General features: G+C 42.8%; 1 protein-coding gene across 2 annotated transcripts; it reads left to right on the plus strand.

Annotated features, from left to right (window-relative positions):
- The first annotated feature begins 8247 nt into the window (after positions 1 to 8247).
- Positions 8248 to 16451, plus strand: TMEM250 (transmembrane protein 250). 2 transcript variants are annotated; one of them, XM_037879924.2, is made up of 3 exons: positions 8630 to 8830; positions 12511 to 12694; positions 15848 to 16451. In XM_037879924.2, exon 3 carries the CDS (start codon positions 15981 to 15983, stop codon positions 16398 to 16400), a length of 420 nt encoding a protein of 139 aa, XP_037735852.1. In that variant the 5' UTR covers positions 8630 to 8830; positions 12511 to 12694; positions 15848 to 15980; the 3' UTR covers positions 16401 to 16451. The 2 variants fall into 2 exon arrangements, 1 of the variants encoding a protein (XP_037735852.1); XR_006286118.1 differs by lacking the exon at positions 12511 to 12694 and having other exon boundaries at positions 8248 to 8830.
- Positions 16452 to 16700: the final 249 nt, after the last annotated feature.

Consider the following 16700-nt stretch of genomic DNA (forward strand, 5'->3'; position numbering starts at 1 on the left):
GGGGGGGGGGAATGGAGTGAGTGGGGGCGGAGCCTCAGAGAAGGGGCGGGGCCTCAGAGGAGGGCATGGCAGGAGGCAAGGCAAGGGTGTTCGATTTTAATAACACTGTTAAACAATAGAATACCAATTGAAATTTATTAAATATTTTGGATGTTTTTCTACATTTTCAAATATATTGATTTCAATTACAACACAGAATGCAAAGTGTACAGTACTCACTTTATATTATTTTTATTACAAATATTTGCACTGTAAAAATGATAAACAAAAGAAATCATATTTTTCAGTTCACCTCATATAAATACTGTAGTGCAGTCCCTTTGTCGTGAAAGCACAACTTAGAAATGTAGATTTTTTTTGTTACATCATTGCACTCAAAACTAAAAAAATTTAAAACTTCAGAGCCTACAAGTCCACTCAGTCCTACCTCTTGTTCAGCCAATCGCTAAGACAAACAAGTTTGTTTACATTTACAGAATATAATACTTCCCTCTTCTTATTTACAATGTCACCAGAAAGTGAGAACAGGCATTTGCATGGCACTTTTGTAGCCAGCATTTCAAGGTATTTACATGCCAGATATGCTAAAGATTGGTATGCCCCTTCATGCTTTGGCCACCATTCCAGAGGACATGCTTCCACGCTGATGACGCTTTTAAAAAAATAATGCGTTAATTAAATTTGTGACTGAACTCCTTGGGGGAAAATTGTACGTCCCCTGCTCTGTGTTTTACCCGCATTCTGCCATATATTTCATGTTATAGCAGTCTCGGATGATGACCCAGCACATTTTGTTCATTTTAAGAATAATTTCACTGCAGATTTCACAAAACGTAAAGAAGGTACCAATGTGAGATTTCTAAAGATAGCTATAGCACTCGACCCAAGATTTAAGAATCTGAAGTGCCTTCCAAAATCTGAGAGGAACGAGGTGTGGAGCATACTTTCAGAAGTCTTAAAAGAGCAACACTCCGTTGCGGAAACTACAGAACCCGAACCACCAAAAAAAGAAAATCAACCTTCTGCTGGTGGGATCTGACTCAGATGATGAAAATGAACATGTGTTGGTCTGCACTGCTTTGGATCGTTATCAAGCAGTATCAGTCATCAGCATGGACGCGTCCTCTGGAATGGTGACTGAAGCATGAAGGGACATATGAATCTTTAGCGCATCTGGCACATAAATATCTTGCAACGCTGGCTACAACAGTGCCATGCAAACGTCTGTTCTCACTTTCAGGTGACATTGTAAACAAGAAGTGGGCAGCATTAACTCCTGCAAATGTAAACAAACTTGTTTGTCTGTGCGGTCGGCTGAACAAGAAGTAGGACTGAGTGGACTTGTAGGCTCTAAAGTTTTACATTGTTTTATTTTTGAATGCAGTTATTTTTTGTACATAATTCTACGTTTGTAAGTTCAACTTGCATGATAAAGAGATTGCACTGCAGTACTTGTATTAAGTGAATTGAAAAATACTATTTCTTTTATTTGTACAAATATTTATAATAAAAATAAATATAAAGTGAGCACTGTACACTTTGTATTCTGTGTTGTAACTGAAATCACTATATTTGACAATGTTGAAAACATCCAAAAATATTTAAATAAATACTTTTCTCTTATTGTTTAACAGTGCGATTAATTGTGATTAATTTTTTTAATTGCTTGACAGCCCTAAATAAAAGGAAACATATTTTGCAGACTCTTACATTTTAGATTTGCAGGGAAGATCGATTACATCTAACACTTAAGGTCCAGACTTGACCCTAAATCTCTTTTAATACAAATTCCTTCATTTGTTGTATTTCACCTTCATAGACGGTGTCTTTTCAATACAATGAAGTTTAGATGAGGTGCTGTTGAGGTTGAAGAGTAATTAAAGGTGCTGCTGGCAATCTGCAGGGAGAACGGGTCTGGAACACGCCATGATGAGTAGGTTGTTGTTTTTTTAATCCTTCAGAATTTGGTCCAACTTTTAAGAGTAGCCCTTTGCGTCTCTGAGTCAAATTCTGAAGCCCTCACTCTGGATTCACTTCTTGGTACAGGAGATACAGTGGTAGTATATTATTATTTAGTTAGTATTTGTTATTATTTATTCATCTATTCCAGTAGTGCCCTCAATGTGCTAGGTGCTGTACAACTGTAAGAAGGCATGATCCTTGCTCCAAAAGAAAGATGAAAAATTTTAAGGGTAACCACCGGAGAGAGTATATTTCATATTAAAGCACTTTACAAAGATTAATTCATTCTCAGAACACCTCTGGGAGGGAGGTATTTTACAGCTAGGGAAACAGGCAAGAAGTTAAGGACCTGATTTTCAGAAGCGTGAGCAGCCACAGCTCTCCCTTCCTTCACATGGAGCTGTGAATGCTTAGCACCTCTGAAAAACAGGGTCTACAGCCTTGCTTATAGTAGCAGAAATCAGACACATCTCTCATCAGCGGTAACAAGGGGGAAGCTATTACACAGACAAGAGTCAGGCCTGTTGCTATGAGGCTGCAGTAGAGCTCCTCCAATCGAGAATTACAGGTTCCAGTTTTGCCATTGTAGATGCAGCCTAAATGACATGACCAAGGCCAAAGAGAGACAGTATCAGAACCAGAATTAGAACTCCTAAATTCTTGGCGTCTAGTCTGGTGCTCAGACCACCAGGCCACACCCATAAAATCATTCAAAAACAGAGCAAATGCCAACACTAACACATGAAACATTTCACTTTTTAGTTCATCCTTAAATAAAATAAAGGAGACAACCATATAGATTAACATACCAGACAGTAATTTATCTAAGTAGTGTGCCTCCTTGATAGACATTTGAAATCCTCAGTAGAAACAATTTTCCAGAAGAAATTATAGCAAAGAAATTGTTTCCATTACAAAAGGGTTGTGGCATCTTAGCTGTTACTTTCTTTCCTCTCAACCTAGAAAGCATTTCTTGGATTCTTGTCTCAGTGCACTACCTTAACGTCCCTTAATGTGCAGTACCATAGTAATTCATCATTACTCAGCCTCCAAATTATTCTAGTGTTGATTAAATTAGTAAATGCAATCACAATCTGAAGCAAGTTAATTGAGAGAATTTATTTGGCCCTGACAGTTTTATGCATGTTTGATTAAGTATTATAAGGTTTGTTTTTGATTTTGCATAATTTAACTTTAAATCCTGCACTTGAGGGGGGGGGCATCAACTATTAATGACCAAAATAAACTCTTTTAAGATGCATATATTTATGATTTATTTCTAAATGCAATATCTTCCAGATTTTTTTTTGTGCTGTTGCCAAAGTGACAAATATGTTTAAAATAATATTTTGAGCCATTCGGTTCACGCTATAAATCTTTCGAAATGTGTACAATTCATTAAAAGTTTTGAAAGAAGTACAAGTTAGCATTTATATTGCAACAAGTGACATATAAATGTGTATGTTTGTCTTCTAAGCATGCCATAAAATATATCAGTGCTAGCCGGCCACTTTGACTAGTACTAATGGCCTGCTCTCGGGGCCGATGATAAGTTTCATCACAAATCTTCAATCCTGTCAACACAAAACTGTTCAATCATCAGGAATATGAGTTGTGTCTTTAGTAAAATTAGCACAGGAAAGAAATACAACCAATAGCCTCACCAAAGTGCGTGTGGATGGATTCTCTTTGGACTGAACTCAGAAGTGTTTGTTTAAGATCTGATCTCTTATCTCTTTGAATATCAAAGCTTCAATTCCCACTTGGCCCTAGGACATTATATTTATGAGGACACTCATTCATTTAAACAGCAAAGTGGCCAAAATACCACAAGCAGAAGATCCAACTGTCTGCTTTTTGTAACTGAGACCTGAAAAACAAAAAGTTGCATTTTAAATACATCACTGATGTGGCTGCTGCCAGGGGTTACCCCTTCTGCTTTCATTCCATATTGGTTCCTATAGTTGCTCAGTAGAATTGTCTGAGGACTGGACATTTCTAGAATTTATCAAAAGCATTTCTTAATCAGACAGAGGGGCTGCTATTGGACATCAGGAGGACTGCCATCTCCCACCCCACCTACAGCACTCGGATTCAGCAGCAGCCCCAGCATTTTCCAGATCAGAAGATGGGAAACCAAGACTCAGATGGGACAAATCTATTTTCATAATTTTGTTGTTATGCACTAGCTTGACTGAATTTTACTTCTCTCGTTCCCTCGCTGTGGGCTCCAGTTCTGAGAGTTAATTCCAGGGAATGACCGAGGGAGGTAAATGGAAGGCTGCTGTCTTGCTAATATTAGTCATTGAACAGATGTTTCCAGTTTTGTGCTATTGGAAAAATCTGTGAACTTTGCGTCTCCTCTTCTCCGTCCCACCAGAAGGTATGTGGGAGAAATAGAAAGGACAATTTTCTAGGAGTATAAGGCTGCCCTATTACCCTTGCTATACTTTTTCCCACAGCATACATCAGGAACCCTTGTCTCTCTTCCTATATGCAGGCTAAAAATAGTCTCCAGTATAGACAGAAAATAGAGAGAATATTGCAATAACCCACAAGACAGTATGTGCATTTGTAAGTTATTGTACACTGATATTGGTCCTGTGCTTTCAAATGCCTATGCAGTGTGGCTGTAACCTCTAATGACTGGCATGGCTTATTGGTATTAGCAGGTGGCTCAAACTTTTCTTGTTCTTTGCCTTGTCCCATTAATTGGGGTCTGTGGCTGTTGTTCTTTGTCTCCAAGTGTTCTTGTCGAGTGTCTTCCAAGCTGACACCAACTTTCTTCATGTACTCCTTCACCATCTCAAACCACCTTTTTCTTGGTCTTCCCATGACTACTAGATCTTGTACTCTCCCGCCAACATATCCGTATCTCGTTGTCTCATATGACCCAGCCATCTTAGTCGATACTCCCTCAGCTTTTCTGGGATCATGGCTTGCACATGGCTCAAATTATTATTATTTAATGTTTACAGGGGACTGATGTGAGTTTTGTATCCTTCCATACTGGAAAGTAGTTCCTTTGTTAAGACTAGAGAAAATAGTAGGGAAGACATTTTCTTTTCCTACTGTTTTTAATATAGAAACTTCTTCTGACCATTCCAGTTGCACATAGACACCATCTGGAACCAGGCCAAGACACTGCCCTACTTCTGAAGGCCTTCTTCCAGGCCACAGCACGTTGGTCAGTTCTTGAAATCACAGGATGAACTGGACTGAATCTGTGCTTAAATGTATTGTGGTTTAACGTAGATCAAATCTTGGGCCTAATCTACTAGAAAATGGCTTTTCAGTCATGATCTTTGTAATGCTTGACATTTCTGAGTGGCTCTATATGCTAGGACAAGTTAAGCAGTAGCATCCTACTTAATATTCTATCTAGTTTGCTCCTGATGGAGCTGTGCTTGGTACATAAAAGGTTGTTACAAGGAGGGAGAAAAATTGTTCTCCTTAACTTCTGAGGACAGGACAAGAAGCAATGGGCTTAAATTGCAGCAAAGGCAGTTTAGGTTGGACATTAGGAAAAACCTCCTAACTGTCAGGGTGGTTAAGCACTGGAATAAATTGCCTCGGGAAGTTGTGGAATCACTGGCGATTTTTAAGAGCAGGTTAGACAAACACCTGTCAGGGATGGTCTAGATCAGGGGTTTCAAACACAGAGTTTGAAACCCGCAGAGTTATTTGCTGTGGCCCACCAAGCTCCCCCCCCCCCCCCCCCCCCCAGAGTTCTTTCCTGCGGCTGCCAAGCTCCCCTCCCCCGCCACCCCCTTCCCCCAGTGTGCCACATCCCTGCTCCTCTGCCTACCTCCAGGCACTTCCTGCCGCCAAACAGCTGTTTGGCAGCGCTTAGTGCTTTCCAGGAGGGAGGGGGAGGAGGCGGAAAAGAGGTGGAGCAGGGGCGGGGATTTGGGGAAGGGGTTGGAATAGGGGCTGGGAAGGGGTGGGAAGAGGCAGAGTGGGGGCGAGGCCAGGGGCGGGCTTTTGTATCTTTATATGAAAAGGTGTCAGTGATGCGGCCCTTGGGCCAATGCATTAGTCCTCATGTGGCCCTCGTGGTGATTTGAGTTTGAGATCCCCTGGTCCAGATAATACTTAGTCCTGCTATGAGTGCAGGGGACTTGACTAGATGACCTCTCAAAGTCCCTTCCAGTCCTATGATTCTATGGGGCCAGGTGGATATCAATTCACTGGAAAGGGTACACCTATTGCTCTCTTTGGATGTGGGCAATTCCCTCTCTGCCCCTTCTCCCCCTAACAGCACTACATGTTAGAAACTCCATTAATTTAAATTTGAGTTATCTGTTGCCTCTTAAGGGTTGTCACAGGGCACATCATGTCTACATTTTTTCCCCCTAAAAATGTCATGGGGTTGTTACCACTGGTACAAAATCATCAAAGACAGCAACAGTGGGAGTGCTAATGTATTATTATTACTACTATTTATTTGTATTGCAGTAACACCTAGTAGCCCTAGTCATAAACCAAGACCTCACTGTGCTGGGCGCTGTACAAGCACAGACAATGAGATGATCCCTGCCCCCAAAGCATTGGCATCCACTATCATTTTAACCACCATGTTGTGCAGACATACATTGAGCAGCTTGAACAGAACACACTGCTTAAAATGGCAGCAGTCTTCGGAGCATTGCCTACACTAGCACTCCCACCACTGTTATGGCAGCAACAGTAACTGTAGCAACATTGTGAAACTTTCATTTAAAAAATATCCTGTGACATAGCTGAAGAGCATGATCTGGCTCTTTCATACTAAGAGGAGGAATGTTTTTTCCCCATATCCATACATGAATTTTAAAACTCCTAACTGTAAGAAGTGTTATACGGTGGGGGGAGGGGGGGAACTTATAGCAGACACCCTTTGGCCCTCTACAAGTTGTATTGTGAATACAAAGACCTATTTGTGAGAATATGAAAGGTCAGAATAGAGCCCATAGGACAGAGTTCCACCCGTCTTTGAAAAAATCAAATCTACCTGTTTTGGCTGATATATTTCTCCTATCACGCTGTGGTATTGTATGTTTTAAGAAATTACATTTTATTTAATCTAAATTTAGCCAAATATGTTGTCCAGTGGGATCACTCTAGAAAAAAAATGTTTTGCTGTTGTTTGACAAATTCTGTTTTTCTTGGCCCTGCTCCACCAAATGCCTACACAAACACATGTGGTATTGTATGTTTTAAGAAATTACATTTTATTTAATCTAAATTTAGCCAAATATGTTGTCCAGTGGGATCACTCTAGAAAAAAAATGTTTTGCTGTTGTTTGACAAATTCTGTTTTTCTTGGCCCTGCTCCACCAAATGCCTACACAAACACATGAGAACTACAAGCATAAGGAAAGATCCTGGGAAGTCAAAATACATTTTATTCTAGTAGTCACTGATGAGGTACATACTTTTTTATCTATGCCAGAGTGGGGTCTGAAAGAGCATTGCATGCATCTTGTTTTGATCAGGAGCCTGGAGTATTTTTATTTAAAAGAACTTCCGAAATAACACTGCACACAAATCCACACGAGGAAACATAATATTACTGCTGTTGAAATTTCGTTTGACAATTCTCCACAGCATGGTTTTGGCTAAATAAAAATTTAGTAATGAAACGTTTCAGAGGTGAATGTATAGAGAAAACCGAAAGCTCATTTCCAATTGTTCACTGAAGGAGGTGGAAAGGCTGGGCTGGGTGCAACTGAAAGAAGATACGGGGCTAAATGCACCCCTGGTGCGACTTCACTGACTGAAGTGGGGAAGACGCGGCCCAGGGTTATTTGTATCCATGTATCTGTAAACAGAGGTCGATATTTATGAAAATACAACAATCCCGAGGCGTAACTAACCAACCACTCCAAAGGCTGGGAAAGGTCCACCTTCTCTGCGGATTTCTACAGTCCACTAAGCCAGGGGCTTCACCTCCAGCCTCTTGCCTTGTCAGCGGCGCCCTTCGAGCCCCCGCCAATGGGAATTTACACAACACGAACCGCGCGTGAGAGTCAAACGGTTCCGTTCCCGCAACAACCGCGCCAGCCCCGCGGAGCGCTTCAGGCGGCTAAGGGGCAGGGGGGCCCAGCAGGGGGTGCCGACGGGCTTCCCCGGCGCTGTCCCCTACCGGGAAGAGAGCCCGGGAGAGGGGAGGCGAGCCCGCCAGGGCGGCGCTTTGCTCGCTTGGTCCAGCCCGCCGGCCCCCGAGCTCGCGCATCAGCCAGCGCGACAGCGCCACCCCCCCCACCCCGGGCGAAACGCTGCGGCTCTGGGCGGCCGTTAATTAACCGCCGCCGCTCCCCTGCGGGCGGGGACCAGCTGTCCTCTGCCGAGCGGAAACTGGGGGGCAGCCCCGGAATGGGATAGCGAGAAACGGGGGGAACAGCTCGCGCCAGCGCTGTCCCCTCTATCCCCCCCCCACATTATTACCCTCCCCTCGTTATTGCCCCCAAGCTCTTATCCCCTCCCGCCCGGTATTGCCCCACTCCCCATCCCGTTACCCCAATCCTCCCTTCCCCCATTATTCCCCCCACTCCCCTGGGTGAAACCCCCTTGCCTCACTCGTTATTGCCCCGCCCCGCCTGTTCTTGTCCCTCCCCCGTTGCCCGGGCGACAGGCTCCCCCCACCCTCGCGGCTCCTCTGTGGTTGTCCGCAGGGAGGCGAGGCGCTCGATGATGACATCATCATTTCGCGCCAGTACCCCCTCCCCATCCTCAGTTGCCTCGGCCGGTACCGGTTGGAGCCCCGAGCGCCGCTGGCCCGCACATGCGCATAGCAGCGCTTGACCTCAGGCCCGGGCCCCCCCCGGGCCCGGGACGCCTGTCCCCAGTAGCGGCGGCCACTCGGCCCGGGACCATGAGCAGCGCGGTGAGTGTCAGCGGCAGGGTGCGGCGGCTGGGGCGGGCGGAGGAGGCCGGTGCCCCCGAGGGAGAGAATAGGGCGATCGCCCAGGGACCCGCCGCCTGTCGGCCTCTGCCAGCTCCTGGCAGTGAGAGGCGAGGGACACCGGGGGCATGGGGCTGCGTCCCTGCCCCTCGTGGGCCTGTGCAGTGTCGTTAACTGACCACGCCGCCTTGAGCGGCCCCTTAGAGTGTGGGTTACCCTCCTGCGAAACCACCTCTTCCCCCTGGGGTTCAGCTGGGACGCGCCCAGTGCCTTCCCCCGACCCGCGGAAGGGCCCCGCCTGTTTCTCTCACCGAGAGAGGTCAGGCCGATAAACGATATTACCTCACGCACCTTGCGTCTCATTTGTGGACCCCTCATCTGCGTATGCAGTGCTGGTGTAGCTGTGTCCCGCCCAGGATATCAGCGAGACAAGGTGGGGGTGGTAATATCTCTTACAGGCCCAGCTTCTCTTGGTGAGAGAGGTAGGCTCTCAAGCTACACAGGACTCCCTTTCATGAATTTATCAGATTCTCTTTTTGAACCCAGTTATGCTTTTGGCCTTCACTACGTCCCCCGGCAGGGAGTTCCACAGGTTGACTGTGCATTGTGTAAAGAAGTATTTCCTTGTGTTTGTGTTAAACCTGCTGCCTCTTAATTTCGTCTGGTGACCCCTGGTTCTTATGTTATGTGAAGGGGTAAATAACACTTCCCTATTTGCTTTCAGCACCCCACTCTTGGTTTTATAGACCTCTATCCTATCTCCCCATAGTTGGGAGGAGGGCATGGGCCACAGAGAGAATGCAAAAGGGAGGGGAGGAAGAGATGGGAGCAAAGGGATGTGGAGGAAGGTAATGGGTAGGGCCTTGGGATAGTAGATTGGGTAAGGTGTGTGTATGTATGTGTGTGTACTGTGTGTTAATCCTTCTCTAAGGGAGGTGGCCCTGCCCACATCTGCTTGTTCTCTGGATGGGTATTGCAGTAGCCTGTGTTGCTCTGATATCAGGTTATTGCTAGGAAATATCATTCTGTCCAGTGCTATGTTGTGATTTGTGGCTGCACCAAACTGGTTCCTCATCTCGCAGAAGTTTCTTTGATGGTGTGAGTGTGCTCTGACAAATATGTGTGTGCGTATAGCGTGTTGTTTGGTGTCCATGTGTACATATAATGGTGTATGTCCTATATATGTATATACTTATAGGAATATATGCATTGCCAGACTGGATCACCCACAGCCCATCTAGTCTAGTATCCTGTCTGATAGTAGCCAGCAGCAGTTGCTTCAGAGCAAGGTGCAAGAAACCTCATATTAGGTACATGTGGGAATATCTGCCCGTCTCCTAATCTCTCAAATTAGAAAAAGCATGGGGTTTACTATCTCTCCAAAATTTTGTTAACTCCTGATCTGCTATCATTATTTTATACGGTTTTTTCATGTCCTCTCTTTATTTGTAAGGTAAATAATCCAAGTTTTGTAAATCTCTTTTCAGCTGAGCATTTTTCCAGGCCACTGATCATTCTCGTCACTCTTTTCTGAACTCCTAATTCTGGATTATCCTTTTTGGGGGGGCGGGCGTGACCAATACTGCACATGATATTGTAGATGAGACCACATCATTGATTTACAGAATGACATTGTAATACTCTGTGTATTCTCCCTCTCAATCCTTATGCATCCTAACATCATGTTTGATTTTTTGGCCACAGCCGCACACCAAGCGAAGGTCTTCATTGGCCACAGTGTCACCCAGCTCCCTTTGCTGAATTGATAGTCTTAACTTAGAATCTTGCAAGCTGTATGAGGAGTATAATTTTTCCCTCCAGTGTGCATTACTTTTCATTTATCTACATTGAACTTCATTTGCTGTTGTGTTGCCCATTCACCAAGCTTGTTTAGGTCCCTCTGAAGTCCCTTGCAAGCCTCTGTGGGCCTGACTAACTTAAATAATTTTGTGTCATCTGCAAATTTTGCTACCTCACTGTTTACCTCCCTTTCCAGATCACAAATAAATATATTAAACAACACTGGACCTAATCTAGTGTGATTCTAGTAGAGTTGGTGTTATAGGAGGTAATTATAGCATTTTCATCATGAGCACCCTTTATATCAAGAGAGAATAAAATGTGCCAGCTTGATTGCCTTGGAGACTGATGCCTCCATTTACCCCCAGAATGGGATCATCATGGGCAGCAGCACTTTACATGTGTGCACACGCATTCCCCCATCTACCTTAGCTAGCAGGGAAATGTCTGAAAGGGCAGAAGGGGAGTCAGTTTTCAGTGACTTTCAGATCTTTAGCCTGACACCATGGCAAAGGGTGCCAATGATGGTGAGGGTTTTTTGTGTTATGAGCGCCTGGATCCAGACTGGCACTGAGCCAGCCGGAGGGGATGGTCTAAGCCTCTGAGCTGTAATTCCCAGAACCACAGTATCAAATCCAGAAAGGGTTGACTCAGTTTTTCATCCTTCTGAGGTAGATACTCCCTTGCAGCAACAGATCTTTTTTTTTTTTAAAAAAAGGGCAAAATCTTCAAAATAGGGTGTATAAAATTAGGTGTCCAAATCCATAGTTAGGAACTTAAACTTTCATGTGTATGTGCCTAAATACAAATTTTGGTGCCTAGCATTAAAGACTAAGATTAACAATTTTGACTCTGTCCTGTATGGTCTGTAATGGGCATTAAACATACTATAGTAAGAGGGGGAGGTTGCCTAATAGTTCCTGGGAAAAATTTCCATTCTCCCTCTTTTGTGCAAGGTACTGTGCACTAGCTAGTTGATCTTTTCTATCCCTATGGCAATTGTAATTTGTGGAGGTGGATGAATTTAGGCCCATAATAGTTAGATCCATGTGAATAGAACCTTGCACCTGTTCTGAACTTTAATGATTTCAGTGGACCGTCCTCCACACAGATCCAGTAGCTTTTGGGAAGAAAGGTGCTGTAGATATGTGAAACATAATTTGTTATGTCCTTGCAGAAAACTAGTGTTAATACAGTGTTACCTGAGGCCAGGTCTCCACTATAAACTTGCCTCACTATAACTGTGTCATTCAGGGATGTGAAAAATCCGCACCCCTGAGCGACACAGTTATACCGACCTAAACCATGGTGTAGACAGTACTATGTTGACAGGAGGGCTTCTCCTGTTGACATACCTACTGCCTGTTGCAGAGGTTGGTAGACTATGCCGATGGGAGAAGCTCTCCCACTGGCATAGTAGTGTCTTCACTGAAGCGCTGTAGCTGCACCACTGCCGTGTTTTAAGTATAGACCTGCCCTGAAAGATCAAACACCTAAGGGTCTACAATTTCAGCGTTAGGCCCTAGTCATGAAATCACTTATGTGCATGCTGAACTTTAAGAGTGAGTGGTTCCTTTGAAGCTACAGCTGGAAGCTTGACATTAACTCCGTTCCTTGAGCTTATACCTTAATAGAAATTTCTCTTTATAACATTATAAATTATTTGTCAAATTGGTACCATGTACAGTATAATATAAGACTGCCATATATGCAATAAACTACAATATATATGTGCTTCAGACTTGGCTTGATTTTTTTTTTTAAAGTCTCAGTGAGATAAATAACAAGACAGTTGTTTCAGTAGTTTGGAAGTTATGAATATTTCAAGTCAGCAAGGTGAAACTTATTTTTTTATTTTTTAGATCAACTCAAACGTAGAAAGTTGTGGAGCTGTGAAACACCCTAGCAATCTTTTTCACTGTACCTAACTGGTCAGGTGGCACTGGAAAATGTCAAATATTATTTCATTGCAAGAGTTAAATGAGATCCAGAAAAGTCAACGGATTATTGACCTTTTGCCGAATGGATGATTATGTCATTAAAAATGTAATGTTCTTAAAAGTTTACATTTCATCTTACAACACCCCCTCCCACAGCTGATCCAGTGTCAGTGTTAATCTTATCTAAGAGCATAGACCCATTAAAAGTCATTTATGTTTACATGATGGGCACAGCAGCATGCAAATGAGAACAAGCTGTTGCTGTTAAATGACCCGGTTAGCTCAGCTGTTGGAGCAGATCTCAGATTAACCTGCTGCTTGTTTCATGTTAGAGAATAACAACTCTTCCTCTCTGACAAGGCTCAGACATAAAGCCAGTATCTTAACTACACCCCAGCATCATACCATGAAAAAGGGGAGTATTCATGGGCAGGGCAGAGCAGATACAGAAATCAGGTTTTAATGCTCTGACCCTTTATACTTACGAATGTACTTACTCTTAAGTAGGTAAGTAGTTCAATTGACTTCAGTGGGGCTACTCAGCTGAGTAAAATTAAGTAGGTGCATAAGAGTTTGCAGGAACAGGGCCTTAGGGAAGGATTTTAGAATGTTCAGTAATGTTCCAATTAACGGTATTCAAAACGAGATTATATTTTTAAAAATACAATAAAAATAATATATAGAATGTTGTTGATACTGTCATATCTAATACAGGAATATATCAAGTTCTAAGTTTTGCAATTTGTCCATTAACAATATTTTTATTTAAAAAAATCACTTAAAAGCAGTATAGTATGTGGAAGCACATTGTTACATATACGATCATGTGTCAGTTTTAGTGATCTAGAACATCATCTGTTAGAAAGATACTTCATTTTCTTAATCACAAGATTAAGAATAATTCATAATATGATTAGAATAATAATGCTGTACATCTATGTATTGTCTTTCACCCAAGGATCTCAGACCACTTTAGAAACTTGAATTAATTGTATGTTATGGGCTTTTTCTGTAGTGTTTCTCATAATAGTACCTGAGCACTTTACTAAATTTGTTCCTATAACACTCTTGTGAAGTAGGGAAGTATTATTCCCATTTTACAGATGGGAAGCTGTAGCAAAGACTGGGGAGGTGACTTGTTCAGGGTCATATAGGATGCCCCTGATAGACCCAGGAGCAGACCCCCAGATCTGCCAAATAACTTAACCACAACACCAATAATTTTCCTCTCTGTTAAGCCCCTGGGTCATACTGTTCATTGGTTATTAGGCAGAATTTACTTGGGGATTTCACCTTAAACAGTGCAACAATACATGGCCCCATTAAATAGGTCAGGATTATTATCTCTACAGGGTTAACTGAGGCAGAGGGTGGTTATGACTTGCCCAAAGTCTCACGTTGAGTTAATAAGGCTGTAGTGAGGTTCGTAAAGTACGGGTACTTTAATATCCTGGCATATAAGGTATTATAACCTTATAATAACAAATAGTAGCCTTGGTAGTAATAGAAATTAATTTCAAAGGATGCTCTAATAATAAAGTGAAATTTCTTGTTAGTCCTAGCAATGGTAGTATTTCTTCTTCAGCAAAAGAAAGAACTTTCCAGGCCTGTGTGTCTGAACTTTCTCCAGCTGTGAGATGCAAAGTAATAACAAGAAGCAATGTTATGGGGTGTGAAAGAAGGCTAGGGAAGTTCCCCATTATTTAATGGCATTGTCTGATTAGTGTATTGTCATCTGATAATTCCTGGAAATTGGCACATTAGAAGCATGAGGTGAAACGGAGAGCAGCTAACAGACTAATGCTCATCACTGTCAAATAATAACAAAGGTTACATGGAAACATGTTATGATTTTAAATCATAAAAACTGCGTAAGACTAAGGATATTTCATTTATCTTTGTAGAATATGAAGGGAGAAATAAGGTAGGTAAATACCTTTTAAAACTATGGAGCACAGGGAATTGCCATGACAGTGAGCCCTCAAGGCTTATCCAAGCAAAGGGACGTACATCCTGTACAGTGTTTAAAAAACACATTGCTTTGTTTTTCTTGCAAAATGTTCCATTGTTTTCATTTTGTTTGTTGGAAACCTCATTCTGGGATGTATTAGCAGGAGTGTTGTAAGCAAGACACAAGAAGTAATTCCTCCGCTCTACTCCACGTTGATTAGGGCTCATCTGGAGTATTGTGTCTGGTTCTGGAAACCACATTTCGGGAAAGATATGAACAAATTGGCGAGAGTCCAGAGAAGAGCAACAAAAATTATTAAAGGTCTAGTAAACATGACCTGTGAGGGAAGATTGGGGGGGGGGGGGGGAAAGATGGGTTTGTTTAGTTTGGAGAAGAGAAGACCTAGGGGGTCAGGATAACAGTTTTCAAGTACATAAAAGATTATTATAAGGAGTAGGGAGAAAAACTGTTCTCGTTAATTTCTGAGGATAGGTCAAGAAGCAGTGGGCTTAAATTGCAGCAAGTTTAAGCAGTTTAGGCTGGACATTAGGAGAAACATCCTAACTGTCAGGGTGGTTAAGCACTGAAATAAATTGCCTAGGAAGGTTGTGGAATCTCCATCATTGGAGATTTTTAAGAGCAGGTTAGACAACACCTGTCAGGGATGGTCTAGAGAATATTTAGTCCTGCCTTGAATGCAGGGGACTGGACTAGAAAACATCTAGAGGTCTCTTCTAGTCCTTCAATTCTGTGATGCTTAGCAAGGTTTAAATTGAGCCCAGAATTGCTGTTGTCTTTACTATGCCCTGTATTTATTTGCACAGTACGTAGAAATCCTCATTCCAATAGAGTTTTACTTATAAGTGAATAAGGATCAAATGAAAACCCATACATTAGCGGAACTACTGACCTGGGTAAGGACTGGTCATGTTGCAGTATGATGCTCCGTTGATTAAGGGGATGTGCTGTATGTTAATCAACCTTGCAAAATTGTCATGAAAATATACCAGTTCAGAGACACAATCCTCTTGCCTCCACTCCATTGCCATAGTGAGGTTGATGGTAGGCTAATATTAGAATCGAGATAGCATGCTGATTGGGTGTTTTGTAATCATCTAGTTAGGCAGTAATGGAAAAAATTATATTTTACTTTCCCATTAAAAAAAAACACATTACCCCAGGCAAGCGAGTGAATAGAGTTTTGCAAGGGGGCTGTAAATAGCAGCCAGGTTGGAATAGATCCACCAGACGCTCTCTATCTCCCTCTGGAGTTTTTTAAACATGTTTTCCTTCTGTTCCTTCCTGCAGGCCTGTTCCTTCCTGGAAATTCAGCAGAAAGTTTGCATTCATAGGTTGCTGAATCTTTTCCATATTAATGGATGACATTTGGTATGTGCACTGCAAATCCTGCTCTGGGACTCTGTGAACTGTGGGGTGCCTGATGCCTGTAATCCCCATTCCCCGCCGTGTCCGTTCTTTCCACGGCCCCCACACAACATGTCTGCATTCAGCCTGTGGCCCAGTAAGGACCACTCACTTGGTGCGCACCAAGTACAACAACTTCGACATCTATCTGAAATCCCGATGGATGTACGGATTCATTCGCTTCCTGCTGTACTTCAGCTGCAGCCTGTTTACCTCCATCCTCTGGGTGGCACTCTCTATCTTGTTTTGCCTTCAGTACCTGGGCATCCGGATCTTTCTGCGTTTCCAGTACAAACTCTCCATCATCCTCCTCTTGTTGGGGCGAAGGCGGGTGGACTTCAGCCTCATGAATGAACTGCTCATCTATGGAATTCACGTGACCATGCTGCTAGTGGGGGGGCTGGGCTGGTGTTTCATGGTGTTTGTGGATATGTAAATAAAGTGAGTGCACGTGGGCTCAGGAGGCGACTCTTACTCTACCCCAAAACATAGATCTCCTTTGCCTTTTTTTAAATATAAATTTATCTATCAGTGCTAGTTTTTTGATAAATTCATGTACCTGTCTCTGGAATTGGGTTTATTTTAATTTTATTTTATTTTTGAGGGCTGGGGTGCTGCTTAATTCCGATCCCTGATTGCAAGTGGGCAACATTCGATTTTTGTTTGCACAGTGAAAAGTACATACATTTCCTTTCAGTTCATCGGAGTCTAGCCTGCTGAACTATTCCAGTGGGCA

Source organism: Chelonia mydas, chromosome 16 (genome assembly GCF_015237465.2).
Source record: "Chelonia mydas isolate rCheMyd1 chromosome 16, rCheMyd1.pri.v2, whole genome shotgun sequence".
NCBI classification, from domain to species: Eukaryota; Metazoa; Chordata; order Testudines; family Cheloniidae; genus Chelonia; species Chelonia mydas.

Bases quoted from the DNA above. Each gene is read 5' to 3' on its own strand.
- TMEM250 (XM_037879924.2), top strand. From the start codon at position 15,981: ATGCCTGTAATCCCCATTCCCCGCCGTGTCCGTTCTTTCCACGGCCCC.